Below are 27,617 nucleotides of genomic sequence, written 5' to 3' on the forward strand. Positions count from 1 at the left end.
GAGATGGAGTTGGTGGAAACAGTTGGAACTAGTCTAAAGGAGTTTTGTATTTGATGTACTAAAAGGAAAGATGATATTTTCAAGTTTGATGGCCTGTACTTTTTCTTCCACAGTAATTAGTGAACGCCAAAGGCAGCAACTGGAGTCTGTGAGCTACTCCTCTCGCTACGCTCTGGGACTCTTTTATGAAGCTGGCACGAAGATTGATGTCCCTTGGGCTGGGCAGTACATCAACAGTAATCCCTGCATACGCTTCATCTCCATTGATAATAAGAAACGCAATATAGGTCAGTACCCCCATTATTTCCCTTAAATACAGTAACAATGGTGGGTGTAGATCATGAAAAACGCTGTTTAATTGAGTGTTGCCGTTCTGAACAGAGCAAGCATTTAACTCCAAGCCACAGGGGATAAAATTTAATGTCACATTTGGCCAATAATAAAATACACAGTGAAACCAGCAAAGTTTTTCAGAAAATCATTCACCACATGGTTTGTATTACTGAATTTATGAAAATAGTGTCAGAAGGTTTAAGATTTCAAAATGGCCCAGGTTCTGTTGCTTTAATATGGATCCATCTATATGCAAATACATCTCTCATCATTTGTTTCTTGGTTTGTATTTTGTTTGGTTTTTTTATTTTTAAAATTTGATAAGTGCTGCTCTTTCCACTTCCCAGGCTAGAAAATAAAAAGTGGATTTTACTATGTTGTGAAAGTCATTCACTTCAATATAATTTTATTTATTTAATTTTCATCTGGAATACTACATAAAGTTGCTTTGTATACAATGTAACTAAAATGATAGGTAAAACATGTCATAAAAGCTTTACTACAATGGGATAAAATCTACACTCCACCTTTTTTGTTGAAGATAGTTATAAAATTAGATTTGAATTGCAAGAATAAATAGAATTGATTCATTTCAGTCATAAAGGTAAAAGTGTATTCTGTTTTGTAGTATTGTGGTGATCCCTGAGATACTGCTTTTCATGGAATAAACTGTAATAATCTAAGACGACTAAATTCTTGAAAGGAATCGTCATTGCAATTTGTTACGGTGTTTTATGGTGCAGTGATGGCTTCATCAAGCCATTAGTTAGAAGTCTTGCTGATAAAATCACGAACTAACGTCTCTTGGCTTGCCAGAACTTTATAATGATAGAACTAGGCTGGAGTATGGTTTTTATATCAGAGTACATGATCTTAGAAAAATGTTTCTTTTATAACTTAAAACTCCCTAAGGGCTGGACTGTTTATGTTAACATGATACCACATATATGTACAATCAGCAGTTCATGAAATGCCCTCTGTAACAGCAATGGACTAACCATTTTTAACTCTCCAACTGCTTTGTTCTTAGAAAAGGAAAATTGCCCTTGATCTTTTCATGTTATATGTCATGAATTAGATATTATCCTTTGTGTATTGCTTAATAAGTAATGATATCTGTTAGGGTGTATTCAGTAATATATGACAGAAAAAATAATTTAAACTTATTTACAAAACCTAAGGACATTTGTTATATTATCTGCTGTGGACTGAATTGTATCCCCCAAAATTCCTAGATTGAATCCCTAAAGCCCAATGTGATTATATGTGGAGATAGGGCCTTTAGGAGATAATTCAGGTCATAAGGGCGGGATCCTAATGCAGTAGCATTGGTGGCCTTATAAAGCGAGAGAGAGAGAGCTCTCTATCCTTCTGCACACACCAAGGAAAGGCCATGTGAAGAGATAGAGAAGGTAGGCTGTGTGCAAGCCAGGAGAAGTCCTCACCAGACACCAAATCAGTTGGCACCTTGATCTTGGACTTTCCAGCCTCTGAAACTGAGAGAAATAAATTTTTCTTATTTCTCTTATAAATTTCTGTTTAAGCCACTCAGTCTATGGTATTTTGTTATGGCAGCCCAAGTTGACCGATACATTATCTAAGAGAAAAAAATTGGGGAGATTTCAGGATTGGTTGATTCAGGAACTGAGCAATATCTTCAAGGACCTAGGGTTTGTCCTTCTCTGCTCTCTTCCACTCTTGATGTTGACATCCCCGGAGGACTGGTAGCAAGATAGCAATAACTGTTGGAGACAGGTCTAGACCCAACAACATGCTCTGGAAGAAGAGGGACTGTTACTGTCTCTGTCCCTTTCTAAGAATCAAGAAAATCTTTCCAGGAACCCCTCAACAGACTTCATCTTGTATCTCAGAGGTCACAACTGAGTTGCTCAACCCATGTGAAACCAATCACTGGTGAGGGGGGTGGCACTACAGTGATGAGCCTAGACAAATCGAAGTCTACTCCTGGAGCTGTGTTAAGATCATCTTCCCTTTAGTCATATGAGGGTTAGATACCTGAATAAAATAGGGTTTTCTTAGGAAGAAAGAAGGGAGTAATAGATGCTAGGTTGGCAACAAATAATGTCCATTATCTTCAAGTAGAGCCACATCTTATGTGGGAGGTAAAGTTCTAAAGTTAGCACATAAGACAAGAATTGTGTACATTCAAAATTATCTTTGAAAAACTCCTTAAAACTACATGACATTTTGGAGAGTGACATAACTTTCAGTAAATTCAACGTAGCCATTTTTCCAACATTCAATAGATTTCAGTTTCTTTGGGTGAGGCCAGATGAAATACTTGGTTTGCATTTATAGGACAGTGATATTTTCTACTATGAAAGGCACACAGGAAAGAGAGAGCAGTCATATATCTGAACAGATTAAATCCACTGTACAAATGGAGTGGGATGGTGGGTGAAAGCAGCCACACTATAATGCAGTAGCAATTTATAAAATCAGAGTTATACAGACTTGAAAGAATACAACATAAAAATATTAATAAATTCTTACATGATTGACAGCACTTGAAATAATAGAAATACTAAAAAAATTATATTAGCAATTGCACAATTTTAAAGCTGGAAGGCCAGGTGAATTGGAAACCATGTGTTTGCTACAGCCTGTGGTGATGCCACTTCAGACAGCGAAGAAATACCTGCCTTTCTTTGTCAGCTTTCTGAAAAATTAATCTTGGATTGTGCAAGTTTTAAATTATGGGATGCCTTCAGTAATGGCATTCCCTAACATAAAATCTAACTGCCTTGCTTTTAAACTATTTTTTCTCACTATCTGGGGCCAGAGTGCTAAGTGTGTCTGGTTGAATTCACATTATATAAATGTCCATATAATGTAACCCCACTGTATTTCATTGATGTTGATATGTAACTAGACTAGTAAGAGTTGCCTCTTTATGTTACTAACGCTACCCCACACCCACCCTTTATGTGGGGTGTTTTATTGAATCAAGACTTAATACTGGGCCAGCCCGGTGGCGCAGCAGTTAAGTGCGCACATTCCATTTCGGAGGCCCAGGGTTCGCTGGTTCAGATCCCAGGTGCAGACATGGCACGGCTTGGCAAGCCATGCTGTGATAGGCATCCCACATATAAAAAAAAAGTAGAGGAAGATGGGCACGGATGTTAGCTCAGGGCCAGTCTTCCTCAGCAGAAAGAGGAGGATTGGTGGCAGATGTTAGCTCAGGGCTAATCTTCCTCAAAAAAAAAAAAAGACTTAATACTATAATCCACACACTCAACTAATGAAAGGGAACATTGGTGTTCTGTCAAGGCAGGGCAGCAACAAGATAGATGAAAGGTGGCAGGGTTGAGTTCACAAAATACAGTCTGTTGTTAAGTCTTGAAGAGAGCCAAAGGATAAAGGGTTAGTGGGTTAGTGACCCAAACCAGACAAAGGTCAAGGACTAATCATTTGTCACATGTCAGGAATAGGCAGTACATGCAGAACACCACAACCAGAAACAAAGTCTCCTTAGGCACAAGGGCCAGATTCCAAGGTGTACTAGACTCAATTTCAAGTACCAACAGTTATGAGTATGACCCAATATACTTAGGTTTGTATTTCCCAAATGTATTCAATGGAATACCAGTTTCTTGAGATGCTTTTTGGGAAGGGACTTTGTCATCAAATAACTTGCAAAATGCTACTGACTTTACCCCTATTTTGGAGAGTCTCAGGGCATATTATCTTATTAAAAGACATTCCTATAGAAAAGACACCTTCTCACTTCATTTAATCTAGAATTTCCCAAATGTCCTTGACCATTTTATTTTATTTTATTTAGGCACCAAACCTACCAATATCCCACAGAAATGGTTCCCCGGGACACACTTGAGAAACCCTAACAATGATGTCACCCTTTGTGCTTCATATCTGAGCAGGAATTGTAGGCCAGAATAGGGGGGTGGGGAAGTCTGGTCCTGAAGGCATCACTAGGAAGACACCTGAGATTTTTTTAGAGATGGCGGAAACCTTGCTGCAGATGAACTCAACACTTGGTAGCATTAGAATTGGAGACAATTTTGGTTGAAATAAGGTCTTTATAATTAACATGGATCATTTTTTTAATTATCAATAAGTTTGGCATTGTGGGAAGAAGTAGGACTTGAAAAGACCTAGATTCAAATTCTGGCTCTAGAGCATGTTAGTGATATGATTTTGCATGACTCTTGTTTGTGACACTAGTTTTTGTAATGAACATGCTCAAAAGTTTTAATGGCCTGAACATGACAGAATTTTATTTCTTACTCACATAAACCCCAAACAGGTGTTTATGATTGGTAGCTAGCTTTCTTCAAAGAGGTGATCCAGAGACCAGACTCCTTCCATCTTTTGACTCTGCCAACTTCATCAGGTGGCTCACAGAGTCACTGTGCTCATAGGCATCAAATCAGTGGATAAGAAAGATAACGGAGGAGAGCATGTGGGATACTTTTAGGGCTAGACCTAGAAATGGTGTACTCACATTCTATTGGTTAGAACAGTTATGTGGCCACCCATATTTGGAAGGGAAACTGGTAATGTAGTCTACCCATGGATGTAGGAAGAATAAAAAGTGGGTTTAAAGAACATCTAGCCAGTCTCTGCTACAACATTTAGCATAGATCCTTCTGTGAAAGGAACAGATTTGGCCTACATGGATGATAAATAGATTTCAACACCAATGCAAATCATTCAAAGGTAGTCATCACCTAGGGCAAAAACTAAGAATGATTCCAAGGGTAGGTCTAGACTCAGCAGAGAAGGATTCAGTTAGCAATGTCTGTTGTGCAGAGGGCATAGGGAATAGTGCCACAAGTGAAATATATTTACCTCCTGTGTAGGAAAAAAACTGTGTTTCTCCTTTACTCTCACACTACTACCTCACTCACAATAGACTCACTCACAAGACTTCAGTGACACCAGATGTGTGGGTTTTCCACACATGAAGCAATTTGGCAATACCAGCTGGGTGTCCTACAATTCAGTTCTGACACTATCTTCCTGGAGATAGGGTCAGATTAAGATGCTACAGGTTAATAGTTCAGTCCCACAAGACTGCCACCACTTTAGACACCAGTTGAAAGTCCCAGGTGGTCATCTGTACTTCTGACTCCTCCTTGGGTTTGATAATTTGCTAGAATGGCTCAAAGGACTCAAGGAAACACTTACTGACATTTACTGGTTTACTATATAATAAAGGGTATGATACAAGATATAGATGAAGAGGCACATAGAGTGAGGTCCAGAAAGTTCCCAAGCATAGAACTTCTGTCTCTGTGGAGTTGGAGTATGTCACCCTCCAGGCATGTGGATGTGTTTACCAACCCAGAAGCTCTCCAAACCTCCTACTACTGGGATTTTTATGGAGGCTTCATCACGTAGGCATGATTGATCATTAACTTAGTCTCCAGCCCTTCTCATGATGATTTGGTCTTTCTGGTAACCAGCCTCCATCCTGAAGCTATCCAGGAGCCCACCAGGAGTTGCCTCATTAGAACCGAAGACACTCCTTTCACCCAGGAAATTCCAAGGGATTTAGGAGCTCTGTGTCAGGAACCAGAATTAAAGATCGAAGATTATAACAAAAAAATCTTCCTATCACTTAGGAAATTACAAGGGTTTTAGAAGCTCTGTGCCAGGAACTGGGGGGAAAGACCAATATATATGTTTTCTATTATTTCCTAAGAAGTTCTCTGAGGTCTCTCCCAAGATCTTAAATTTGGAGTCAGACTGGCCAGGAATCAAACTTTCTAGATTCAACTCAGTTCTACCACTTCCTAGCTGTGTGACATTGGGTAAATTACTTAACCTGTCTATTTCCTGATCAATAAGATGAGTAAAATAATACCAACCCCAAAGGGTTATTGACGATGCAATGGTTTAAACATATAAAGAGCTTTGCACGGCATTTAGCAAAATAAAGTCTGTATCTATGGTGTCTATTTTCATAATTAAACATTCCAGCCTTAGTTTGGATATTATATTCCTCAAAGCAAAGGGCATAAATATCAAAGCCTAACTTAGGTGAACACAACCATCTTTTACCAAGATGGGAGTCAGCGTGGCTTAAATAAATAAAATGTACAAGTAACCCTGAAAACGATTGGTCAGAATTTCAACATCCTTTCCTGATCACCATCTGGAAGAGCGTTAATGATCAGTAAAATAGCCAATAGGCAGCAATCTGGGAATATTAATACAATCTGCAGCTTGAGAATTGTGATGGCCGATGACCATAATTACATAGCTTTCAATATCTGATCAAAGGAAACAATCCAACTCATCCAAAAAGAAAACAAATGAACAAACTTTTTCATCACACATGGTATTTCTACTTGCAAGGACTTTATTGTTAGGATTCTTAAGTAACAAACACTAATGTAATACATAATGCCTTTAATGGCCGTTTCACAAAAGATGCAGAAATGTTATGCCATATATGTTCCATACATGTTTATTACATCAACTCTTTATAAAAGACAGGAAAATAATATGAAATCCTATAAATCATTGGGATGGACCAGGGACCTTAAATCCAGTCACCTTGTGTTCACTTAAAGGAGCTCATGATTATTCCAATTAATCAGATAGCCACGAAATTAACACCACAAAATGGTCTGCTTTAGGATTTAAATAGATGTGGAATTATTTGCCCTTAAACTTGCAGAAAATGCAGTCCAGATAGGTAACATTTTATAAGCAGAACAAAAAAGGAAGCGGGGGATGGAGGGAGAAGGAGAGGGAAAGAACTGTCATCATGAGAAGCTGTCAGGTTGCCAGTTCAGGCTTTTGTTTTAAAATATCAACTCCAGAAACAGAGCTCTCGGATAAAATAGCAGTCATCATCTTAAAATAACAAGCAGTAACCAGTTACAAAATTCATGATATTATGTCTTTTGTATAATAGACATAGTCATTTGTAAGTCAATTATGTAACTGATGCTGTCCATATAAATCTGTCAAGATAATTTAATAAACACCAAATACTGATTACAAATATCTGTCTCATTATTACTATGATGCCATAAGATATCACATGATTGTAATAGCAAATCTTAGGATGCTCTCTCAGGAAGAAAAAATATATATACGTGTGTGTGTGATGCATAAATGTACTTATATAAAATATGTGTGTATACACATATGTATATATGTATACATAAAAACAAATATCTATTTGTTGTCTTTTCAACTAACAGACACATTGTAAAATAAACTAATCCTATTTTACATAATATTTGCCACTTCTAAAAACGAAAATGAGTTTTCTTTAGAAAATGAAATAATTCAGCCCATTTTGTAAGGAGAACATTTGCACACAAAGTAAAAACAAACAACAGATCCCTTTCAGCCTCTAGTTTCTCTATCAAGCTATCCTCAATGGGAAAGATTTACATCCCAGATAACACTTGTCCTCCCACTTGCCAAGTAAGTTAATGCCAGAGATGGAGGGTAAGTGGAAAAGCAGCTAAATATATAACATCAAAAATAAACTTTAAAAATATCTTATGGAGTATATTACTGGGAAAAAATTTATCTTATAGAAGTTCTTTCAGAAAAATTGAATTCCCAAATATTTGATTTACATGTTTTCTATTCTTGATTTATTCAGTTGAACAGTTATTTGCAAATATGTATTGAGAACCTTCGTGTGTGAGGCACCATGCTAGGAACTGAGGATTCCACAGTCCCCATCCTCATGAAACATAAAGTTTCATGAAGTCTACTCAAATAAGACATTCTGAAGGAGATAGTTACCTGAAGCTCTGTTGGACTAGTGATTTGGAGTCAAGTAAGAGTCCTCCTAAATATGAATGGATGCACTAATAAAAACAATATAGAGAGCATTAACTTACATCTATAATTAAAACCAGGAGAGTCATGTTGCCTCATGACAATATTATGAGCCTTTAAAAGAATACTTAGGACCTTTTGTCAACATGACCCCAATAGTCTTTCTTTAGGCAAAGAAATGAAAGATGGAGGCTATGAAACATTTAAATCCATGAATAAATCAGAAACTTTAGTATGGCTTATTATTTAACTTTATCCTGGGGCAGCTGAAAAGTTCAATAGATACAAATAAGTCATGAAGTCCCAAGAAGCAGTGAGCAAAAGGGTAAAGAAAGTCTGGAGTCCAAAGCTGCCTGGCATTTCTGTAACTATAAGCAATTCCAAATTACAGATTTATAAAGCATCCACACTAAAAAATGAGTCTTAAACATTAAATACTCTTTTTGTGTCAACATTCCACCTTTGTGTTCTGCTTGCCCTGCCCTCTGAGAGTGGTATTTTCACTTGTGGTATTGGCCTATACTTGTGCGTGTCAGGCTGAGATTTAGAAAAGCCCTTGGGTTGACCAAGAATTGGTCCAGAACACAACAGCCAGATGCGTTGGTGACTGAGTGTAGTTTTTATCCTCTATTAGTGGGGAACAAGAAGGGAAATGAGAATGAAATGACTGTTTATGATGAATAAATAGGCGGATCTGAAATTTACAGGCCATAAATGAGAGCACCAGAAAAACTGACAGAGGCTGCCATCACTGCTGCCAGTTTAGAAAGGAAACAACAGGGAAAAACCCTGTGTTGGCTTTGTAAGGAGGTGAGGAAAGCCAGTGTATAGCTAGGAGGGAAAAATCAGCAGTGGTACACAGCTGGGAATCGCCACAGTCTCTCTGACCTCTCCGATAACAAAGGCCATGTAACTAGGTGTGTAGCTATTGTCTAATGAATAAAATGCTGTATTAAATGTAATAACATCTAAATTTTGCTTTTTATAATTACAGCCCTTTGAAGGAATTGTTCTTTTGTTTATTGAGCACCTAGAAAAGATTAGATGCCACTTTGGGAGTGGGAGCAAGGAGAACTAAATTGCTTTGCCTAATTGAGGAGAACATTTCAGACATCCTGAGACAATGAGGAGGGCAAGGAGCAGAGAAGGAGAAAGAGGAAGAAGAAAACTAGACGATTCGAGGCTCTGGTTTGACCCAAGGGATTACTATGTAGATTTGTAACTCGTTCGCTGTATGGTTTACTTTGTGACCCCCTCCCACAATTACTACAGCCTCAGCATAGTTCTGGATTGAGCAAGTGCTTTAAGTCCATAGTTACTTTTTACTGGGGAGTTTTGTAAGTCAAGATATTCCACGCACTTTCTGGAATATCTAGGGTGAAATTAGACAGGAACTTTACGGTTTCTTCAGGTTAGTTCCTGCGCAAAATTGTGGAGACTGCTGACTATATGGCAAGCCTCACATCTGCTTGAGACCCTTATTTTGAATCAAGACTGAACTCTTCATCCTCTGGACCTCAAATAAAGCAAGCTCAACTTGCTGTTTCCATAATACTTGCAGCCACGTCAATCTGTTGAGAGAGCTGGAAATTAGGAAAAGGCTCTCGTTATGGGACTGAACTGTTTCGAAGGATCTTGAAGTTAAGTCCTTACTGCAGTCTGAAGTGAAGCTGTCAACACCCTGGGTTGGAAGCCAGAGCTCAAAATGATCTGCTCTGCTCTGCTTCCCAGACAAGTGCCTGGTTTTCATCATTCTGGAGGCATCTCAAAACCTTTGCAAGTTGAGAACAGTCTTGTAAAACTGTGTAACTCTCAGACAGCTTGTGAGCCTCAGGTCCTGGGAGACAGCAAAGACTTGTTGAGCTGGAGGAGAGCTTGGCAAGTCTTTGTTCCCGTCCATTTTTATCTGGGACCATGACAACACTATCCCAAAGAGGTGGGAACTTTCCTTTGCCTAGAGCTCCCTCAGAAAAGATTTCACCATTTTTCTCATTGCCAAGAATTCCTCCTCAGATCAATCTAAATGTTTCATGGGCTAAAGAATTGATATGCCCTATGCACAGAGTCTGCTGCTTTCTCCAGAATTAGAAGCTCCCTCCTTTAGCTGGAATGCATGCCACTATCCAACATATGTGTTATCTATCACTGGATCCTTCTTATCTTAAGCAAGATTGAAAATGAGAGATAGACACTAACATCAGGGCATATTAGGAGTGTGTATTTGGTGCTCAATAAATATTCGCTGAGCCAGTCATCCTTTTTGCACCTCTGAGATGCCCTTCCCTGGTCCTGAAGTAACACCAACAATTAATACTTCACCACTGGTCACCTACTTGGCAGGTAAGGAAAAGTAATGGCTAGTCAGCAAATTGTTCAGCAAATTGTTCATCCCTAAGACAAACTAGGTATTTGTTACCACTGCCCTTTAAGTCATATAAAATGAATGCGCTCTCTATTTAATTGCTGAATCTGGAAGCGCTTGAAAAGCATATGTGAGTTCTTGGCAATTAGAATGGTCAGAAGCCCTTTTGGAGGCTCTTTACCATGCCTAGAACATTGGGAATACTTTACTATATAGTATCAGACGTATTGCCAGAAAGACCTGGAAGTCTTATTGAGCCCTCTTTGCAAAGAGGTAGAAGTATTCTCAGTAACAGTTTTACCGTGGTCTCTGGGGAATATACATCTGTTTTGAATGATATCTTGTAACCCAGACCTTGATTTTCAAGGTTGCACTTCAAAGGATCCCACTGTTCTCTTTGTGAAAGGTATTTCTTTTTAATACTTGGTTAAAGAACAACTGTGCTCCAGCTGAGATATTTAACCTAGAAAATATGTGATAAGCCTGTAAGTGTGCCATTTCTCTGCCACGGTTTAGCAGTTATCTCTTTTTCTATATCACAATGGCATTAAAATGAAATGATATCTTGCATAGGAACCTTGCCATTAATGATGCGTCATATTAACCCAAGCTTGGAGAGTGATGAATTCTTTATTGTATAATTCATGATTTGGTTTTTATTATCATGGATGATCAAAAATAACCAGTATTATCCAGCTTGGTGCAGTGCACTTTGCAATCACACGGACCTAGTTTCAAATTATAACTCAAAACTTAGAATTAGGTTGAACCATTTATATTGCTGTCTTTGTAGATTGAAAATGGTCAAATACTAGCATTTTCATGTTATTCAACCTAATAGCTCTGTGACCATGAGTAAGTTTCTTAATCTCTCTGAGTTTCACTTACCTGTACTGTAAGTATAAGATTAATAATGTCTCCCGGAAATGTTATGAATTGAATGAGATAGTATATAGTAGGCACACAGTGAATGCTGTTTTTATAGTTGTTGTCACACATAAATTATTTTGTGGTTTCAGTCTATCAGGTGTATAAACTTTTTTCATTTTGAGAAAGAGAGAAGGAAGATGTCAATAGTGCAAGTTTAGTTAAATTGTATTATCTTTTGTCAAAAATATTAACACATTAGCGTGGTCAAACAATATCTCATTACCTGAATAAGGTGTTAAGCTCAGAGGACATTAAGTTAGATGCAGTTCCTTCTTTTTATGGAGTCTCAAATCATTTTTTGAATCAGAATTATTCAAAAATACTTATATTGCAGTGTATCTAAGAAGAGTAAGACACTATGAAGTAAGTCCCCAGCAAATCAAAGGGCTGAGACAAATTCAAGAGCAGGTTTTGAAGTCTGACTGCAGAATCTCACCCCAGGAAATCACTTCATTGTGTTTCATAAATACTTTATATCAGTTAGCATTTTTAACTCTGTCCAGATTCACCAATCCATCATTTTGCCCAGATGTGACATTATTGAGTCAATTTAGCCTAAAGAGCCCTTTGGTTTATTACCAGTGACTCTCTTGTTATTAAGTGAGCTGAAAGGCTTTGATATGCCCTCTAAGATCATATGTGGGCCCTGCTATTTTTAGTGATCATTGCCCCTACAGACTTCATATATGTGCTCATTTAGATAATGAGAAGAATCCACGTGTACTGTACAGGACATAGAATTCCCTACATAGTATGAATGAATATTAAACATTAGAATCTGAAAAGAATCTATTGAAATTCCATTAATATTTATAACTGATCTGTGGGACTAGGGGAATTCTTCAGTATAAAATATTCCAAATTCATGTTTGTAAAAATGAAGCATCCTTGAATTTAAAATATAGTTTTCCTCACTGAATTAGATTTCTATTATACATATATCTAGTGAATTCTTTATTATTGATGTTATATATCCTTTCATTATTTAATAGAGTCAGGAAAGACATTTTAGAACCTGGAGCTCAATTGAACCTAATCCACTCTTTTTTATTAAAAATAAAATGCCTGTTTGTTCCCTTTTCCACTGTCTATCTCCATAGTAGGGGTTTCTCATAAGTAACTAACAATATCATAAAGATTATAGTCCCTTTGATTTAAGAATTTTTGCCAAAATATCCAGATTCAGTCTCTTTTTTTCCTGTCGAAATATAACAGGAAGAGTAATTCCACTGGTCTTATTAGTAAAGGAGATAAGAACATCCACAGTAACCCAGTAAATTTCCTCTATGAAAAGGACCAGAAATATTTTGACACAATCATAAATAAAAACTTCACCATCTGATTAGTCTCAGTCTTTCAAATTCAGTATTTTATAATATCAAGGCAAAAACTTCTCTTTAATGCACCAAATGAACTAGAGCAAAGCTTTAGGTCAAATCTTCCAGCCCAGAGATTTATTTCATCCATTCACAGAATCCTTTTGAACAGTTACAAATCTAAAGCTGAACCCAATTATGCAACTACAGCGATAAAGTGATATTCTTAGAGGCAAACCAGTATGCTGGCTCAAGGGGAAAACCTTGCCCAATGTGGGAAAAGAGTCCAATCATAATACCACTTAACACACAAAATTTCATGTAGGGCATGATGCTGAGTAGGCCGAAAGAACAATGTATAATAAAAGATGGCTGCTTATTGCTGGTGAGTATTGGGAAAGTGGAGCATTTGAGTGGACTATCATCATAGAAACCAGGGCTTTCTTGCAGACTGTGGAGGAACTCCAGCAAGGACCTGGAACACCAAGTGCGAGTTAGGACAAATCCTCTGCTCTAGGGACCTGGGTAGGGTTTAATTAAAGGACTATTGAAACCCTTTCGTTTTTCCTTTTGGCAGTGCCAATAAAAGCTGCAACAGGCTGAAAATCTCCTTGTGTCTCGGGATAAATAGATGTTTTCATGGAACTTGGGAAGTCTTAGCCAAAGAAAAAACTTCTCCCAAACAGATCCTGAAATATATGCAGTCCCACTAAACATGGCCCCTTTCTTTAAATGGGCAGAATCTATGGAATTTTTAAAGGAATTAATACAAGGAACATAGAGGGAAGATTGTTCCAGCCCTGGACAGCAAGTAAAATTCAGAGTATGCTTGTCATAGTTGTTTTACTCCCTTTAAAAAAACAAAAAACTATATATGCTATAATCAAACTTAATAGCAGTACAGAATTTGTTCCTTCTCCAATCTTCTCTGTTTCTGAAAATGGAGCCACCAATCTCCTAGCTGCATAAACCAAAAATCAGGACTCATCCTTGATTTCTTCCTCTTTTACCCCAATGTCCAATATGTAACCAAATCATACTGATCTTGCTTCCAAACTTGACACTGAACTCACTTCTCTTAATTACCACTGTCACAACCACGGCACCATCTTATTTTGACCGGCCTGTCTGTACTTGCCCCTTTCCTGTTCATTCTTCCATAGCCAGATTGGTTTTCTTAAAACATACATCTGTTCATGCCACTCGGTTGACATATTGTGGCTTCCATGAGGTTGCATGCAGGTTGGGCAACTCTAGTTCATCTTGTAGCTCTGCCATCTGGAATGCCAGCCCAAAATGGACGTAAGAAAGAAATGGAGAAAGCAAACAGCTTTTAACAGCCTTGGACTAGATGTCACACCCTTCACTTTCCCTCATAATCCACAGACCAAAACTAGTTACATGGCTCCAGCTTAACTGCCAAGTAGGCCAGGAATTGTCAGGGAGCACATGGAATATTTGGTGAGAATGAACTATCTCTGCCAGAGAATGTAAAAAATAGTTCAAATGTATTTCCTAATATTAAACAAAATTAGCTATATGACAGTACTATAAACTCCATATATTGGTATATTTTACCAATTTAAAAAAGCTTTCTTAAATTTTAATTTACCTCATTTATGGTAATCTATCACTTGGTAGTAATCATTAGTGTCTTACTCTCATGCCTCCCTGAGACACTTTTCTACAAAGACTTAACGTTTAGTAGAGAAAATCCTCACTTTGTAATAATTCATGTTATGACCACGGTTTTTCTATATATTCTACAAGTTTTGGGTCATTTTAAAAGAATTCTGTGGCACATTTCTTTTTAGAAGTAAAAGATCATAATCCAAAAATTGGCTATAGGGAAATGATCTTTACAAGGAAAAGAATATATGTACGTTCTCTTTGCTCCCCAAATTATTTATGTCTACATTTATTCATCATTCATACATTCAATGAATATCTGTTACATTCCAATTACGGGCCAGACTTTATTCTAGATTCAGGTGAATAAGACAGCTCTCCTAGTGCTTACATTCGACATGGAATATTAAAACACATTCCGGCATGATAGAAAGTTAGAATTCCTTGTAAGAAAAATTTCAACAACATTTAATCTGATATTCTCTTTTTTCCTTGGTACTTTATTTCTGCAGAATTTTTCAGGATATATATTATAAAGTACATGCAATGTTTGTGGAATTGAGGTATCATATCTCCATGAAACATTGTCTTTTCATCTGGTCAATAATCCTAGTTGGATCTTTAGCAATCCTTGAGTTATACTTCCAGGAATATAAAAATTGCCCTTCTTTTAAAGGGACGGTAAAAAACTCTGAGGCCATATCTGCTTCATCTAAGAAGGTGGAAACAATTCTCTAATTTGAAATCAGTCTCCTGTGGTTTATCCTCATTTATACAGCTTGTTGTAAGGTACTTCTCTGGAGAGATCTGTCTCACAAAACCAGATCTGCTTTCTGCACATGCAAATAATGGCAGGACCCTAAGGAGTGATGGAGAGGGATAGACTCAAACATGAGTTCTTGGCCAAGTGGGAAACTTCGCTGGCACAGAACCTCCTGAGGCACCTTGTAACAGGGATTCGGTTGATCTGCAAGGATTTATCTTTGCCATGGAATCTGGAAATCTTGTCTTCTTGGTTTGCCACAATGGAAGCCTTCAAGAAGTTGCTTCCTCTGGAAAGGCCAGAACTTTTTGAAAATAATCAGAATTTCCAATTCAGTAGTTAAATGTGATTGGAACAATCAAAAACGTCTCAAGTCCTGAGACTGGGGGTAGGGGAAATATTATCTAAGACCCTAGGTAATGTTGAAATACTTAAGAGGCTTCAGACTTGATTTGCACAATGTATACCTGGGTTTGGGGGAAACCATGGGTCTGCCTCACAGCCTGGAGTGACCCTCCTCTTCCCTCTTGCTCCATCGATGTATACATATGTCTTCAATTATGTGTGCTAATTATGTCTCAAATTACAAATAAGATATGTTTTTCCTCTGTTACAGCTTATTTCTATAAAGGAGCAAAGAGAAGTTTTCTATATTTCTAAATTTAGAACAACTTATGTCAGGAGTTTGAAAAGTAAAAAGGAATAAAATGAAAAACCAGAACAATGTTTCTGTATACCTTTTAAAACTCCATACCCATAATCTTTGTTGAGCCAGGCACTGTGCTAAGTGTTTTGCATGTTTTATTGCATTTCGTCTTCACAAAAACTCTGTGAGGTAAATGTGATTATCCCCATTATATAGGTGAGGAAACTAAAGCTTGGAGAAATTAAGTAAAACCATGACTTCAAGCTGAACTTTGTGTCTAAAAATTCTTTATCTTGAAGATCTTAATAAAACATCCCCACAAAGACTTATCTCTTGCCCCACCACCCACTCTAGAATACATTGAGATTGATTGATACCTGGAAACTAAACTCTTCTTTTTCATATTCTTCCCCAACCTATACTTTCTGCCATTTGTATGTTGAAAATACCAGTGGCTTTTAAAATTCATTTCCTAAAGATGAAATTATAACATCAAATGTGTTATTTGAAATTTCAGTTGCTCCCCTTACCCCCTTCCCAGATTTGAGTTAGCCAAATTCTCAGCACATGCCTCTACCACCAGGCCCAGCAGTCCACTCCCGCCACTGCCACCAGCAGCCCACCATTGAGAATCCTGGAAATGAAAGGACCTTGGAAATCTAGTTCTCCCACCATCACTCACATGACAAATGATGTTCACTCTCATGGCACACTTCATGAGGATTACTCAAGTTATTAGGAATTCCAAGAGGCCCAGCATTCTCTCATGCTTGAGATCACATATATCAAAATACGTGTAACCAAGAGTAATGTTATTTTCAGAATATACTTGAATCCAACTTAATATTCTTTAAAAATCAAAATATTCTCAATCTTGGGTATATTAATTTAACTATTGTTAGTTATACATGATTTTCCAAAAAGCTGTGACACTGTGAATTATTTTTCCATTTCAGCGCATGGATTGAGTATCTATGGTATGTCAACTACTGTTCTAGGTAGTAGCAGAGCTGAAACTAGACCAAGGCATTCTTAAACAATGTAGTTCTTTTTCTCACCATACTACAAACTAGCTCATTGTGTTTAAGCTCAAAAGTGGGATGTAGGTTAAAGCCCTAAAATCTAGAGGAAACTCAAGAATTAGAAAGCTCAGATGAAGAGAAGTGTTTTCATCACATTGGCCCTGTGGATGACTAGTTTTAGTCTCTCCTTTGAGAACCATGAATTTCTACTCTAGTTACAGCATGGAGTGGCTAGGGAAAGCATAAGCTTTACTTCTCAAATTGTCACTGCCACCTGGACCTCCATTTTATAGACTCATAGAAAATTAAAGCTGAAAGGGGTCTTAAGAGAATGGTCTTTTCTAACCCCTTTACTTATGTATGAAGAAACTGAGGCCCAGAGGGAGTTTTTCTCATATTTATTTGGTCAAGCTTTCTGAAGAAACTGGTAAAATCTAATTACTGGAGATGTAAAGTAAGATTAGGGACAGCCAGGAGAAGAGGAGAAGAAAGAAAGGAACAAGCACACATTTGCCAAACATAGTACTAAATGCTTCACACATGTAGGATAGGGACAGCTAAGCCAGAAAAAGAGAATTTATTGGTATTGTTCCTGAAAAATACAGGAGTATAGCTGCAGGCGTGTCTGGATTGATTCAGTCAGCATCATGAGGACTTCATTTCTGTCCATTTCTTGACTCTACCTTCTGCTGTGTTGGATTCATTCATAGTACCAAGCATTTCAGTGCCAAGAGTGGCCAAAAAAGAGCACATTTCCCCAAAAGCTTAACGCTAGCCCTAGAACTGAATCTCCTTGACCTGGTTGACCTGGCTTGAGTTACGTACCCATTTCTGAACCAATCACTGTGACCAGAGGAATGGATTAACTGATTAGTTTAACCTAGGTCACCTTTATCAGGGCTGAAAGTGGGGGAGGGTTGATCCCCTCAAACAAAATTTGGATACTGTTGCCACAGAAGAGCCAGTGGATGCTGAGCAAATGATGACTAGTACACAGACATTTGCTTGTCTCATCCTCATAACTAGCCTCAAGATCCATATTTAACTGTACTGTACCATGCCTTCTCTCTAAGGGATACTGGGTTTCTTGAATCTATTAAGTAGATTGCCAGGCAGAAGACCTTCACCATTTGTCTTCACAATTTTGGTTTGAGCCCCTTCATGAGATCCAAAGCCAATGAAGTAGGAAAAGAAATATTAAAATGAATTTGTGAAGGCAATGTGTATTTTTTTCTCCCTAGAGCTAGGATTACTCCCTGCCCAGCCCCCAGGCTCAGACCTGCCTGTTATCCCTTACTCCTATATAGGTCATCCCTTTCTGCTGATCACCTTGTCTATTATGAAGCCTTATCTATTTTGAAGATTTGACTCTAGGCCTTGATTCCTACATCTATTCCAATCTCAGGACTTGGGCGTAATTTTCTCTCTAATGGCTAGAAAATTATCCCCAGTGGCCTAGCCCAACCCGTGTTTCCACCCTCCTGACCCCATCTCAAGGCCTCTAGCAGCCAGCACTCACAGGTATTGTGGAAATAGGCAATATGTTCTTTAGTATTCAAGTAGTTTAGTTTACTAGTCAGTATTATTTACTTTCTCAGCTGGCTGGAGAAAGCAGAACACACTCTTCTGTGAATAATTTTCCATTGTTTATTGGAAGATTATTTCCTGAATTTGTATACATTTGCTTATAGTGGAGCTATGGGGAAACATCTTCTGAAATTGGAAGTATGAACTTTAGGGGAATTCTCATTTTATTTTCAACTCATCGTGTGGGGTTTTACACACTTGTTTATATTTAACTAAATGCCTATCAGAATGGTTATCTTATACAGAATTGTTTAGAGGATGTCTGTATATCTTGTTAAACATAAGAAATCCAAGCATATGTAGCCTGGGATAACAAGGATTACAAACATCCATGTGTATCAGTTTTAAAACTTCCCTTCCTAGCCTCTATTTAAAATAGCAAATGCATGCATCCATAGATATATTAGTACTCACAGGCCTACAATAAACAAGTCAAAGACAAAAGAAGAGGACTATTAGGTATGTTAGTTTTTTTAAAAGCTAGTGCTTCCAACTCAATGACAGAGAAGTTTCTTAGGGTCACATATGGAACCAGAGCTATAATTGTTCAGCTGTGAGCATTCAGTGCTGTCAAATTCTAAATGTGCTGTTGCTTTGTCCAGTGGAGCTGACCCTGTTTATTCAATAGATGGAGGAAAGCTTGCTCTACCCATCCATACCTGCCAGATGCAGACAAATAACAGAACTGTTATTTCATTCATTCATCTGTTCATGCAAGTATTCAACACATATCGATTCTTACCATGTGCCAGACACTGAGGTAGGTATTAGAAATATAAAATAATCAAGACAGGATCCATAGTTCAGGTAGCTTTCAGTCTAGAGGGAAGACAGACAAGTAAATAGAAAATTAAAACCCAATATATAAATACTGTGATTCTGCAATGCACTTTCCTTCCATGCTGCACCATTTTCTGAACTTTAGATTCCCCATCAGTGAAGTCGAAGGTAAGTGTGACAGAACAATAAAGCCACAGTAACTCTAATCCTCTGACGTGGAGTCAGCCCTGATAGGTAGGTTTTCCAAATAACACTAGATTAGCACTTACTGTGTGCCAAACCGTGAACTGCTCACTCTACATGGATTTAATCTACACAGTGATCCTAAAGTTGGCACTGTTGTTGCCAGAAGGACCAAAAAAAGGCAAATCACTGGAAAAGAATATGCAAATTGTGTTTGTATCTGAAAATACTACTCATAACTAACTCATAAGTAGCTAACTAAAACCTAAAAATAAAATAAGGTACATTTTAACCTAGCGGATTAGCCAAAATTACCCAGTACTGGTAAGAGTACGGAGAAACCAGAGCTCTCGTATGCTCTTGGGGGGAGTGAAATTTTGGAGGACTATTAAGCTATATCTGAAATAATTTTAAATGTGCTTACTCTCTGACTCAGCAATTCTATTTCCAGGAATTTATTCTAGAGATAGTGTCACATAAGTGCAACAAAGATCTGCAAATAAATGTGCTCATTACAGCATGACTCGTTACAGCAGCAAACTGGAAAAAATGAAATATCCGGCCAAGGCAGACTGACTAAGAAACCCTGGTAATTCCATGCTATTAAATTAAGTAGGGCCTCATGAACTGACAGAAAGCTATCCAAGATATGTTAAATGAACAAAAGCAAGTTAAAGAACAATAGCTAGAGAAAGATTGTATTTCCGTTTTAAAGAGGAGAGTAGGTATGCGGGCTCAGGCTCCTGTGTAGAAAATTTCTGGAAGGATACCTGGGAGACTGTTGACAGTCATTACCCTGATGACTGGGACTGTCAGACCTAAGATAGAAGTGATACTTTTCTTTATTTTTCACTGTATACCCTTTCACACTTTGAGTAGCCTTTTTTCCCTACAATTTTGTAATTTACGTAAAAGTAGTTTTAAAACACCAAAAATAATTTCACACTCTCTTTCCTTTAAACAATCCCACTGCATAATCATGTACTCTGAGAAGAGCTATTTAATTTAAAACAGTCATTTCAAAAATATATTTGTCCAAAGAATTTCGTTGTTGTTGTTTTGCCTAATCACGATTAATATGTCATGGGACACCCTGTGGGCAACACGGACCTAAGGAATCAGAGAAGCACTATGATCGGCCTCAAGTCAAACAGCCAGGAGTGAGGAGAGGACATTTCTGACATGAGATCCAAATTCAACTGATGCCCCTCAAAAACTGACTGTGCAGTCAGGATGGAGAAAGGGATCTGATTCATTCATCCTAAATAAAGCATATTTTGTTCCTTAGGGGGTAAAAAAGAATAGCACTCTAGGATTTCCTGTAAATCTTAGGTGGTATATCACAGTTTCCTAGGAAGAGATAGACACTACCTTCAACAGGAAGGGAAAAAAAGACTTTTAAACTTGAGTCGTATTTCCTGTCATTTAAAAGAGTTTCGTTTCACCCTATCATTTCCTTCTTCTTAATAGATATTTTACCTTTAAAAAGGGAAGTAGGAGCTTGTCAGGTAATTTTGGTATCTAGTTGCTGACAAGAATACAATTTCCCCATTCATTTCTCTTTCTGAATCTTTTTCAGGTCAATTACCCTCTTCTGTCAGTTCTCTAGATACTGTTCTCTTACATCTCCCAAATGAGGCTGTTCATTCAAACTTCTTCAATGATTTTAATTGGATATTTAAAGCAATTGCTATTATCAATTAGTACAGTCCCCTACCTCCAGGTAAATAATAAGGAAGCAAATAAAACAACTATTTCTCCTCAAAGATGATAGGATAAAAATGAAATAAGTAAAGGGGAGGGCTGTGATTAAAACCATCTTTTCTCTGTGCCTGGCCCATGCTGTCATTTCAGAAGTTTACACTTCTAGAACCTTACTTTTCAGTTAAAACCCTAAAATTGTGTTTAATGAATGTAAATACTATAGAAGTAACTGCTGCAGATAAAGCTGGAGGTAATGAAGTTGCCCAGGACATGAGTAGGGCTCTCATAGATGAATTTTGGCCTCTGTAACCTATACATAAGACATAAGTTTATTAAAAAGCAACTAAAATCTGCAGGTGGTCCCTCTGAACAGTGAGGCCTAGTTCCTGATTCTGGGCCAGTGGTAGACACACAGAACAGCAGACATGCTGCCAATGAGTTGGAATGCCAAATGGCAGAGTACTATATGCTTGTTTGGGTTGGCTCTGCTAGGAAAGCGAGGAAGGGGAGAGAGACATCAGGAGCATGTATCTTTCCATTTCAGTCTCCCTTTCCCCTCCCTACTCTTCTTCCTTTGCTTTTCCCTACCATGCTTTCATCATCAAGGGTGAGTTAGATTTTTTTGTTGGACTTACTGATGTGATTGGCTTACTCTCCATTACATTTGCTGCTGGGCCCTGAAGCCATTTGAAAGAGTAAATTGTAATAAGAGCTTTCATGGCTAGAGGGCAAGGATAATTGAGCCAGTTCCCCACGGAGTGAGGAGAGGGAAACTTACCAGCAATTTCCACTGCCAGGAGGAAGGAGACATGAGAACTGACCACCCCCGAGCTGTATGGCTCTCAACTCCTTGTCCAGTTCCTCTATTCACATGAATCTGTCTGTTTCCTGAACTTCATGTGCACACACTGCTGATACCATACCATTTAGTAGATAACAGTTCTCTAATTGTTGTGTCTGCGTGTCATCTCCCCTACTATGATGTAAGCTTCTGAACGGCCTCAGTTTCTCACGGTACCAAATACTGCACTAGACACCCACATGCTCATTTGATTGAATCAGTAATTAAAGAAACATTTTACCCATTTCTTGATGCCCTTGGTCTGCAACTGTAGTGTCTGTCACTCCTTAAGTTTCTTTAGTCTTCTACTTCCCTGTCAGAGAAGGAATCTAGAACTGGCCTTAAGGGAACGCAATCTCTGCCCCTTGATAGATACTGCCAAAAATGAAGTTTATCAGATGGAAAAGGTCTTTGAGGTATTTGCATGTGAATAAGGGTATCCCAGTGGGTTTGAGCTTGCTGCGTTATCAAGAATGTATATATCTCATGTAGTGACAGAAGTAGGAAATCAGATATGGTGACAAATTTGGGTCAGAAGTGCAAGGGTAATATTCTAAGTTAATTTTGGCCATATATCCAATGTTCTAGGACAATATAAAAAATGCATTCTTCCTCCATTGTTTTGTTAAGTTTTCTTATCCTATACTAAATACTTAATATATTTTAGGATTTTTTCCAGAGAGATCAATTCTGATTTATTGACCATTATTGTTAGTCAGTACCAGACTGTTTTAATTGCTGTGGCTTTACAGTGCATTTTTAAGTATAAAGCAAAGTAAGTCTCCACTCACTGATATTTTTTTGAGAAAAAAATTTAAATATTCTCATTGCCTTAGTTTTTCCTTTAGAATCATTTTGTCAAATTCAAAAAAACTCTTGTAGAACTAATTAAGACATTTTTCTTACTAGTTATTGCTGGTATATAAGGTAATCAATTTAATATCATACATTTTTTAAATTAATTTGATGGATTTTATATTGGTTCACTATTATTTTAAATCATATGATTTTTTCTTCTTCCTGATAATTATAGTTCTTATTTCTATTTTTTATCTTAATGCACTGACCAGAGCAATGTTAAATACCATTGGTATTACTGAACACCCTTTGTTTATGCTTATTTTACTGTGCTAACCCATATTATTTCATTGTGAAGTATGATATAAACCATCAGCTTAATAAAGATATTCTATGTCATTTTGAGAAAGTCACCTTTTTTAATATTGTATCTTTTTTCCATGAATTGATATTAAATATGAATGGATGCTTTTTAAATATATATTGAGGTTATCATGTTTTTCTTAATTGTACCTATTAATATGCAAATATATACCTATTAATCTTAATAAAGAATGGTCTATAGTTTGGTGTGTGTGTTTAAATGTATAAATGTGATGTGTGTGTCTAAAATGAATATATACTAGCTTGACAATTTGTAAAAAATCACAAGTAAAGCAACCAGGTCCTTAAGTCTTTTTTCTTTTTTTTAATTAACGTATTGACTGTGTTTCTTATTTCTTTTGTGTATTTTGGTTTATACTGATATCTTTTATGTTGAGTTAATTTTGATAACTTATTTTCCAAGAAAACTCACCTTGTTTCTTTAAGATTTAAAGTTTATTAGCATGGACACGTACACTTTTATGGCATTAAAGAACTTCTCTGTATCTGATATATCTTATCTGGCAGAGGAAGACAATGGGGATGCTTTTCTGTCTTTAATTGGAGTAGAAAAAATGAAAAAGAAATAAAATATCTTCCCTGAGATGCCAAACCACATATCCACCCTCAGGCAGATTTGGTGCCAGAATTCATTCCACCAGTATATTTTAAAAATTTAGTTAAAGTAGTCCTGGGCATTGTTGCCCCCAAGGCATCTGGCAGAAACAAAAGTAAATTTCCAAAGGAACACTCTTTAAACTCAGACCTTAAAGAATTTCTCAGATAAAATTCCTAGGAACACAGCTCACAATAGAAAAAAGAAAATGACAAAACACACAAGGAAACACAACATCATGAGCAACAGCCATTCAAAACAACAAAAAGCAGAATCAAACTCAAAGACTACAGATTTTGAAATAACCAAACACACAATATACTATATTGAATATGTTTAAAGAAAAACAAGAGAGTACTGTCAGTATAACCAGGGAGAAAGAAGCTATCAAAATTGATCATGCAGATTTGAAAAATAGTATTTTCACAAGTGAACAATAAAATAACTTAAACTCAAAGTTCAAAGGAGAAATTGAACACCAGAATAAGCACAGATGTAGGGAGAATGGTGAAATGAAAGATAAATTAGAAGAAATTACATAGAATCTAGCATAGAGAGACAGAAATGGAAAATATTAAAAAGAGATCAAGGCACATGAAGATAGAAGGAGAATATGTACCATGTCTCTAATTAGAATTCCATGAAAACAGAATGGAAAAAATGAGAAGAAACTACTGGCTGAATGATTTCCAAAATTAATGACACAAATGAGTCTTCAGATTCAGAAAACCCAGTGAAGTCAAAGAAGGTAAACAAAAAGAAACTCAAAGCTCAGGATATCCAAGCAAAACTGCAGAACGCCGAAGGCAAAGAGAAAACAATTGAAGCATCCAGATATATAAGAAAACTGCTTGCAAAGGACCTACTATCATATTAAGACTTGACTTCTTGGGGCTGGCCTGGTGGAGCAGCGGTTAAGTGTGCATGTTCCTCTTCTCAGCGGCCCGAGGTTCACTGGTTGGGATCCTGGGTGTGGACATGGCACCGCTTGGCAAACCATGTTGTGGCAGGCATCCCACATATAAAGTTGAGCAAGATGGGCATGGATGTTAGCTCAGGGCCAGTCTTCCTCAGCAAAAATACGAGGATTGGTGGCAGATGTTAGCTCAGAGCTAATCTTCCTCAAAAAAAAAAAAAGACTTGCCTTCTTAACAGCATTAATAAAAGCTAACCTAGATTGGAATTATTTCTTTAAAATGCTGAGAGAAGATATTTTCAATCTATTACTATATACCAAGGAAAACTATCTTTCACGAATAAGGGTGAAATAAGACATTTTTAGAAAAACAAAAACTGAGAAAACTTACCTTCAACAGAACCTCATTAAGGAACTTCAAAAGAAGAAACTTTTGGAAAAAGAAAATGACCCTGGAGAGAAGATGTGAGACCCACAAAGGAAGCTGTGAATAAACAAACATTGACTGTATTAAACAAAACTAAAGAAATAAATCTTGGACAACAAAAGCATATAAAATCAGAGCTGAAATATTCTTAGGTTCTTATGTTATTTAGGATAAGGATAAAGATATTAACTTTTGACTTGAATATGGGTGGTTAAATCTATGGGTAATCACTAAAAATAAAAATAAACTATATAACTTCCAAACTAATAAAGAGGAAGAATGGAATAAGGGGTAAAAATGGTTTAATCAAAAAGAAGGCAAAAGTAAAAAAAAATTTAAAAAAAAGAAATGTTGAAAAAGTGGAACAAATATAAAGCAGAAAGTAAACTTTAAAGGTAAAGGCATTTCTAGATGTAAAGATGTTCATAACATATTGTTAAAAGGCATCAGGAAAGTGAAAGCAGGGACTCAGACATTTGTACATCTATGTTCATAGCAGCATTACTCACAATTTGATTACAATACAGTAGTCAAATTCAGAGAAAGAAATAGAATGAACGTAGAGTAGGCAAATTTAGAGGCAAAAATGGTGGTTGCTAGGGGCTGGGGAAGGGGGAAGTGAGGGGTCAGTGTTTAATGGGTATGGAGTTTGAGTTTGGGAAGATAAAGTTCTGGAGATGGATGGCAGTGATGGTTACAGAACAATGTGAATGTACTTAATGCCAGAAAACTTAAAATAGGTTAAAATGGTAAATTTTAGGCTATGTCTCTTTTCTCTCAATAAAAAAACCCAAAAAACAAAAAGCCTGCTGTGTCTATACCCAGGAATAATCTGCCACTGTTTCTGGGGTATTAATATAACAATTAACCTTAATATTTTAAGAGAAGTCAATTCTGTTATCTCTTTCTAAAGTTGCTCTTACTACAGTGTAGAGGTCAAAACAACATTATCAAGGAATGCCTTACGTTTGTGTAGCACTTTATATTTGAAGAAAGGCTTTTATGTGTCCTAACTCATTTAATCCTCATGACACCTTATAACATAAGTAGCCTTACTCCGTTTCACTTGATGGAAGAAAGTGAAGCCTGAGAAATTTAGTTGTCCAGGACCACAGAGCTAGTAGGATGCAAAGGTCCAAATACTTTTCTTCTGACTAAAGCTGTTGATCTCCTGATGTACAGAAATGTTGTCTACTTACTAATGAACTTTACACTTAAAATGCCAAAAGCAAAGTGCTATGCTTGTTAAACTGAATAAAGAAAAGAAAGAGAAAGGTAACATCATTACCTTCTCAGTGACCAAGGAATAATGATTATACTGAATTTATGCTCTGAATCCTATTAACGTATTTGTGGCGTTTTATAGAGCTCTATTTCCAAACCTTGGTCACATTTAAACTCTGGTTGGCTGTTTGTATTTTTGGACTTTAGCTTCTAAAAATACCCTTTAATTTGGGGTTTGGGGGAGCTTTCCCTTAAAACTCATCGTTTTAGGTTGCAGCTATTCAAATTTTAACCTAAATTCTCCAAAAAAAATGTTGTTTGATTCCAATAAAAACAAGTAGCCAGGTTTTTCTGTCATTGTTATGCAAGAACTGTTTCATTTTGGGTCTTAAATTTCCTTTTTTATTGCTCTCCTAGGAGTGGATGGCTAATGTAAATGGGAGAAACCTGGCAAGGCACCATCCCCACTCTCAGTCATTTTACGAGTTCTCTCTAGAACAAATGGCTGGGTCACTGCAACCTGATTCTTAGCACGCAGTTAGCATTCATTTTCCTTTGAAGCTTGCCATAGATAAGTCAACTCCTAACTCCAACTCTCCTGCTTCAGAATGCTTCCCCAGTAGCTTTCTCTGTCTCTGGGAAGATTGGGTACCTCATGAAAGAGTGGTGGCTTTGACAACCCCTTGCTGTGGACAAGCCTCCCCAAATTTATTAACTGATAACATAAATAACACTCCCTGAGGCAATATGAATAGGTTTCTCACTGTGATGGTATTCAGTGAAAGAATTTGAGATTTGGCACTCCTTGGTCCTTCCCTCTGTGTGGTACCTGTAAAGTCTACACTGACAGGTTAAACATTGAATGTTCAAAGAGATGGTCCATCTATTTTCTCTTTCAAGTTGTTCCAGCCACTGTGAGGTGAAAACGGTGGACAATTTCCTTACTGTTGCATTTACTGCACAGCTTCTGAAGTCAGATCTCCCACCTTTTACATATAAAAATGTTTGGAAGCACTCCACTTTAAAAATTCGCAGCATTTTGGGACTCTGTTCTCTGATATTTTGCTGTAAAGTTCATCAGCCAGAGTTCTCTGAGCAGAGCGCAATGGAAAAATGAAGTACTTTTACAAAATATAACTCACAGCTATCATTTGGGCAATGCCAGGGAAACTTTTCCCTTGTATATATCTGATTTATTGCTTCTGTTCCCATAGCTTACATTTATTAAGAACTTACTCTGTGCCAGAAACTGTGCTGAGCACTTCACATGCTTTGTGTTATTTAATCCACACCACAGACCTATGTAAAAGGAGCTAACTTATTCTCATTTTATGCGTGCACACACACACACACACACACACACACATAAAGAGCTTAAGT

The 27,617-nt window shown here is 37.2% G+C and overlaps 1 protein-coding gene across 4 annotated transcripts in view; it reads left to right on the forward strand.

Annotated features, from left to right (window-relative positions):
- RNLS (renalase, FAD dependent amine oxidase) overlaps window positions 1-27,617 on the forward strand; it is a 247,445-nt gene that overhangs the window by 193,301 nt on the left and 26,527 nt on the right. For all 4 annotated transcript variants that reach the window (XR_011437192.1, XR_011437193.1, XM_001503139.6 and 1 more), the window contains exon 5: window positions 114-287. Coding sequence is in view for 2 of the 4 variants with exons in the window: in XM_001503139.6 (XP_001503189.3) it covers window positions 114-287 (174 nt within the window). In the remaining 2 variants the exon portion in view is untranslated. The remainder of the gene's footprint in view (window positions 1-113; window positions 288-27,617) is intronic.

Source organism: Equus caballus, chromosome 1 (assembly GCF_041296265.1).
Source record: "Equus caballus isolate H_3958 breed thoroughbred chromosome 1, TB-T2T, whole genome shotgun sequence".
Classification (NCBI taxonomy): Eukaryota; Metazoa; Chordata; class Mammalia; order Perissodactyla; family Equidae; genus Equus; species Equus caballus.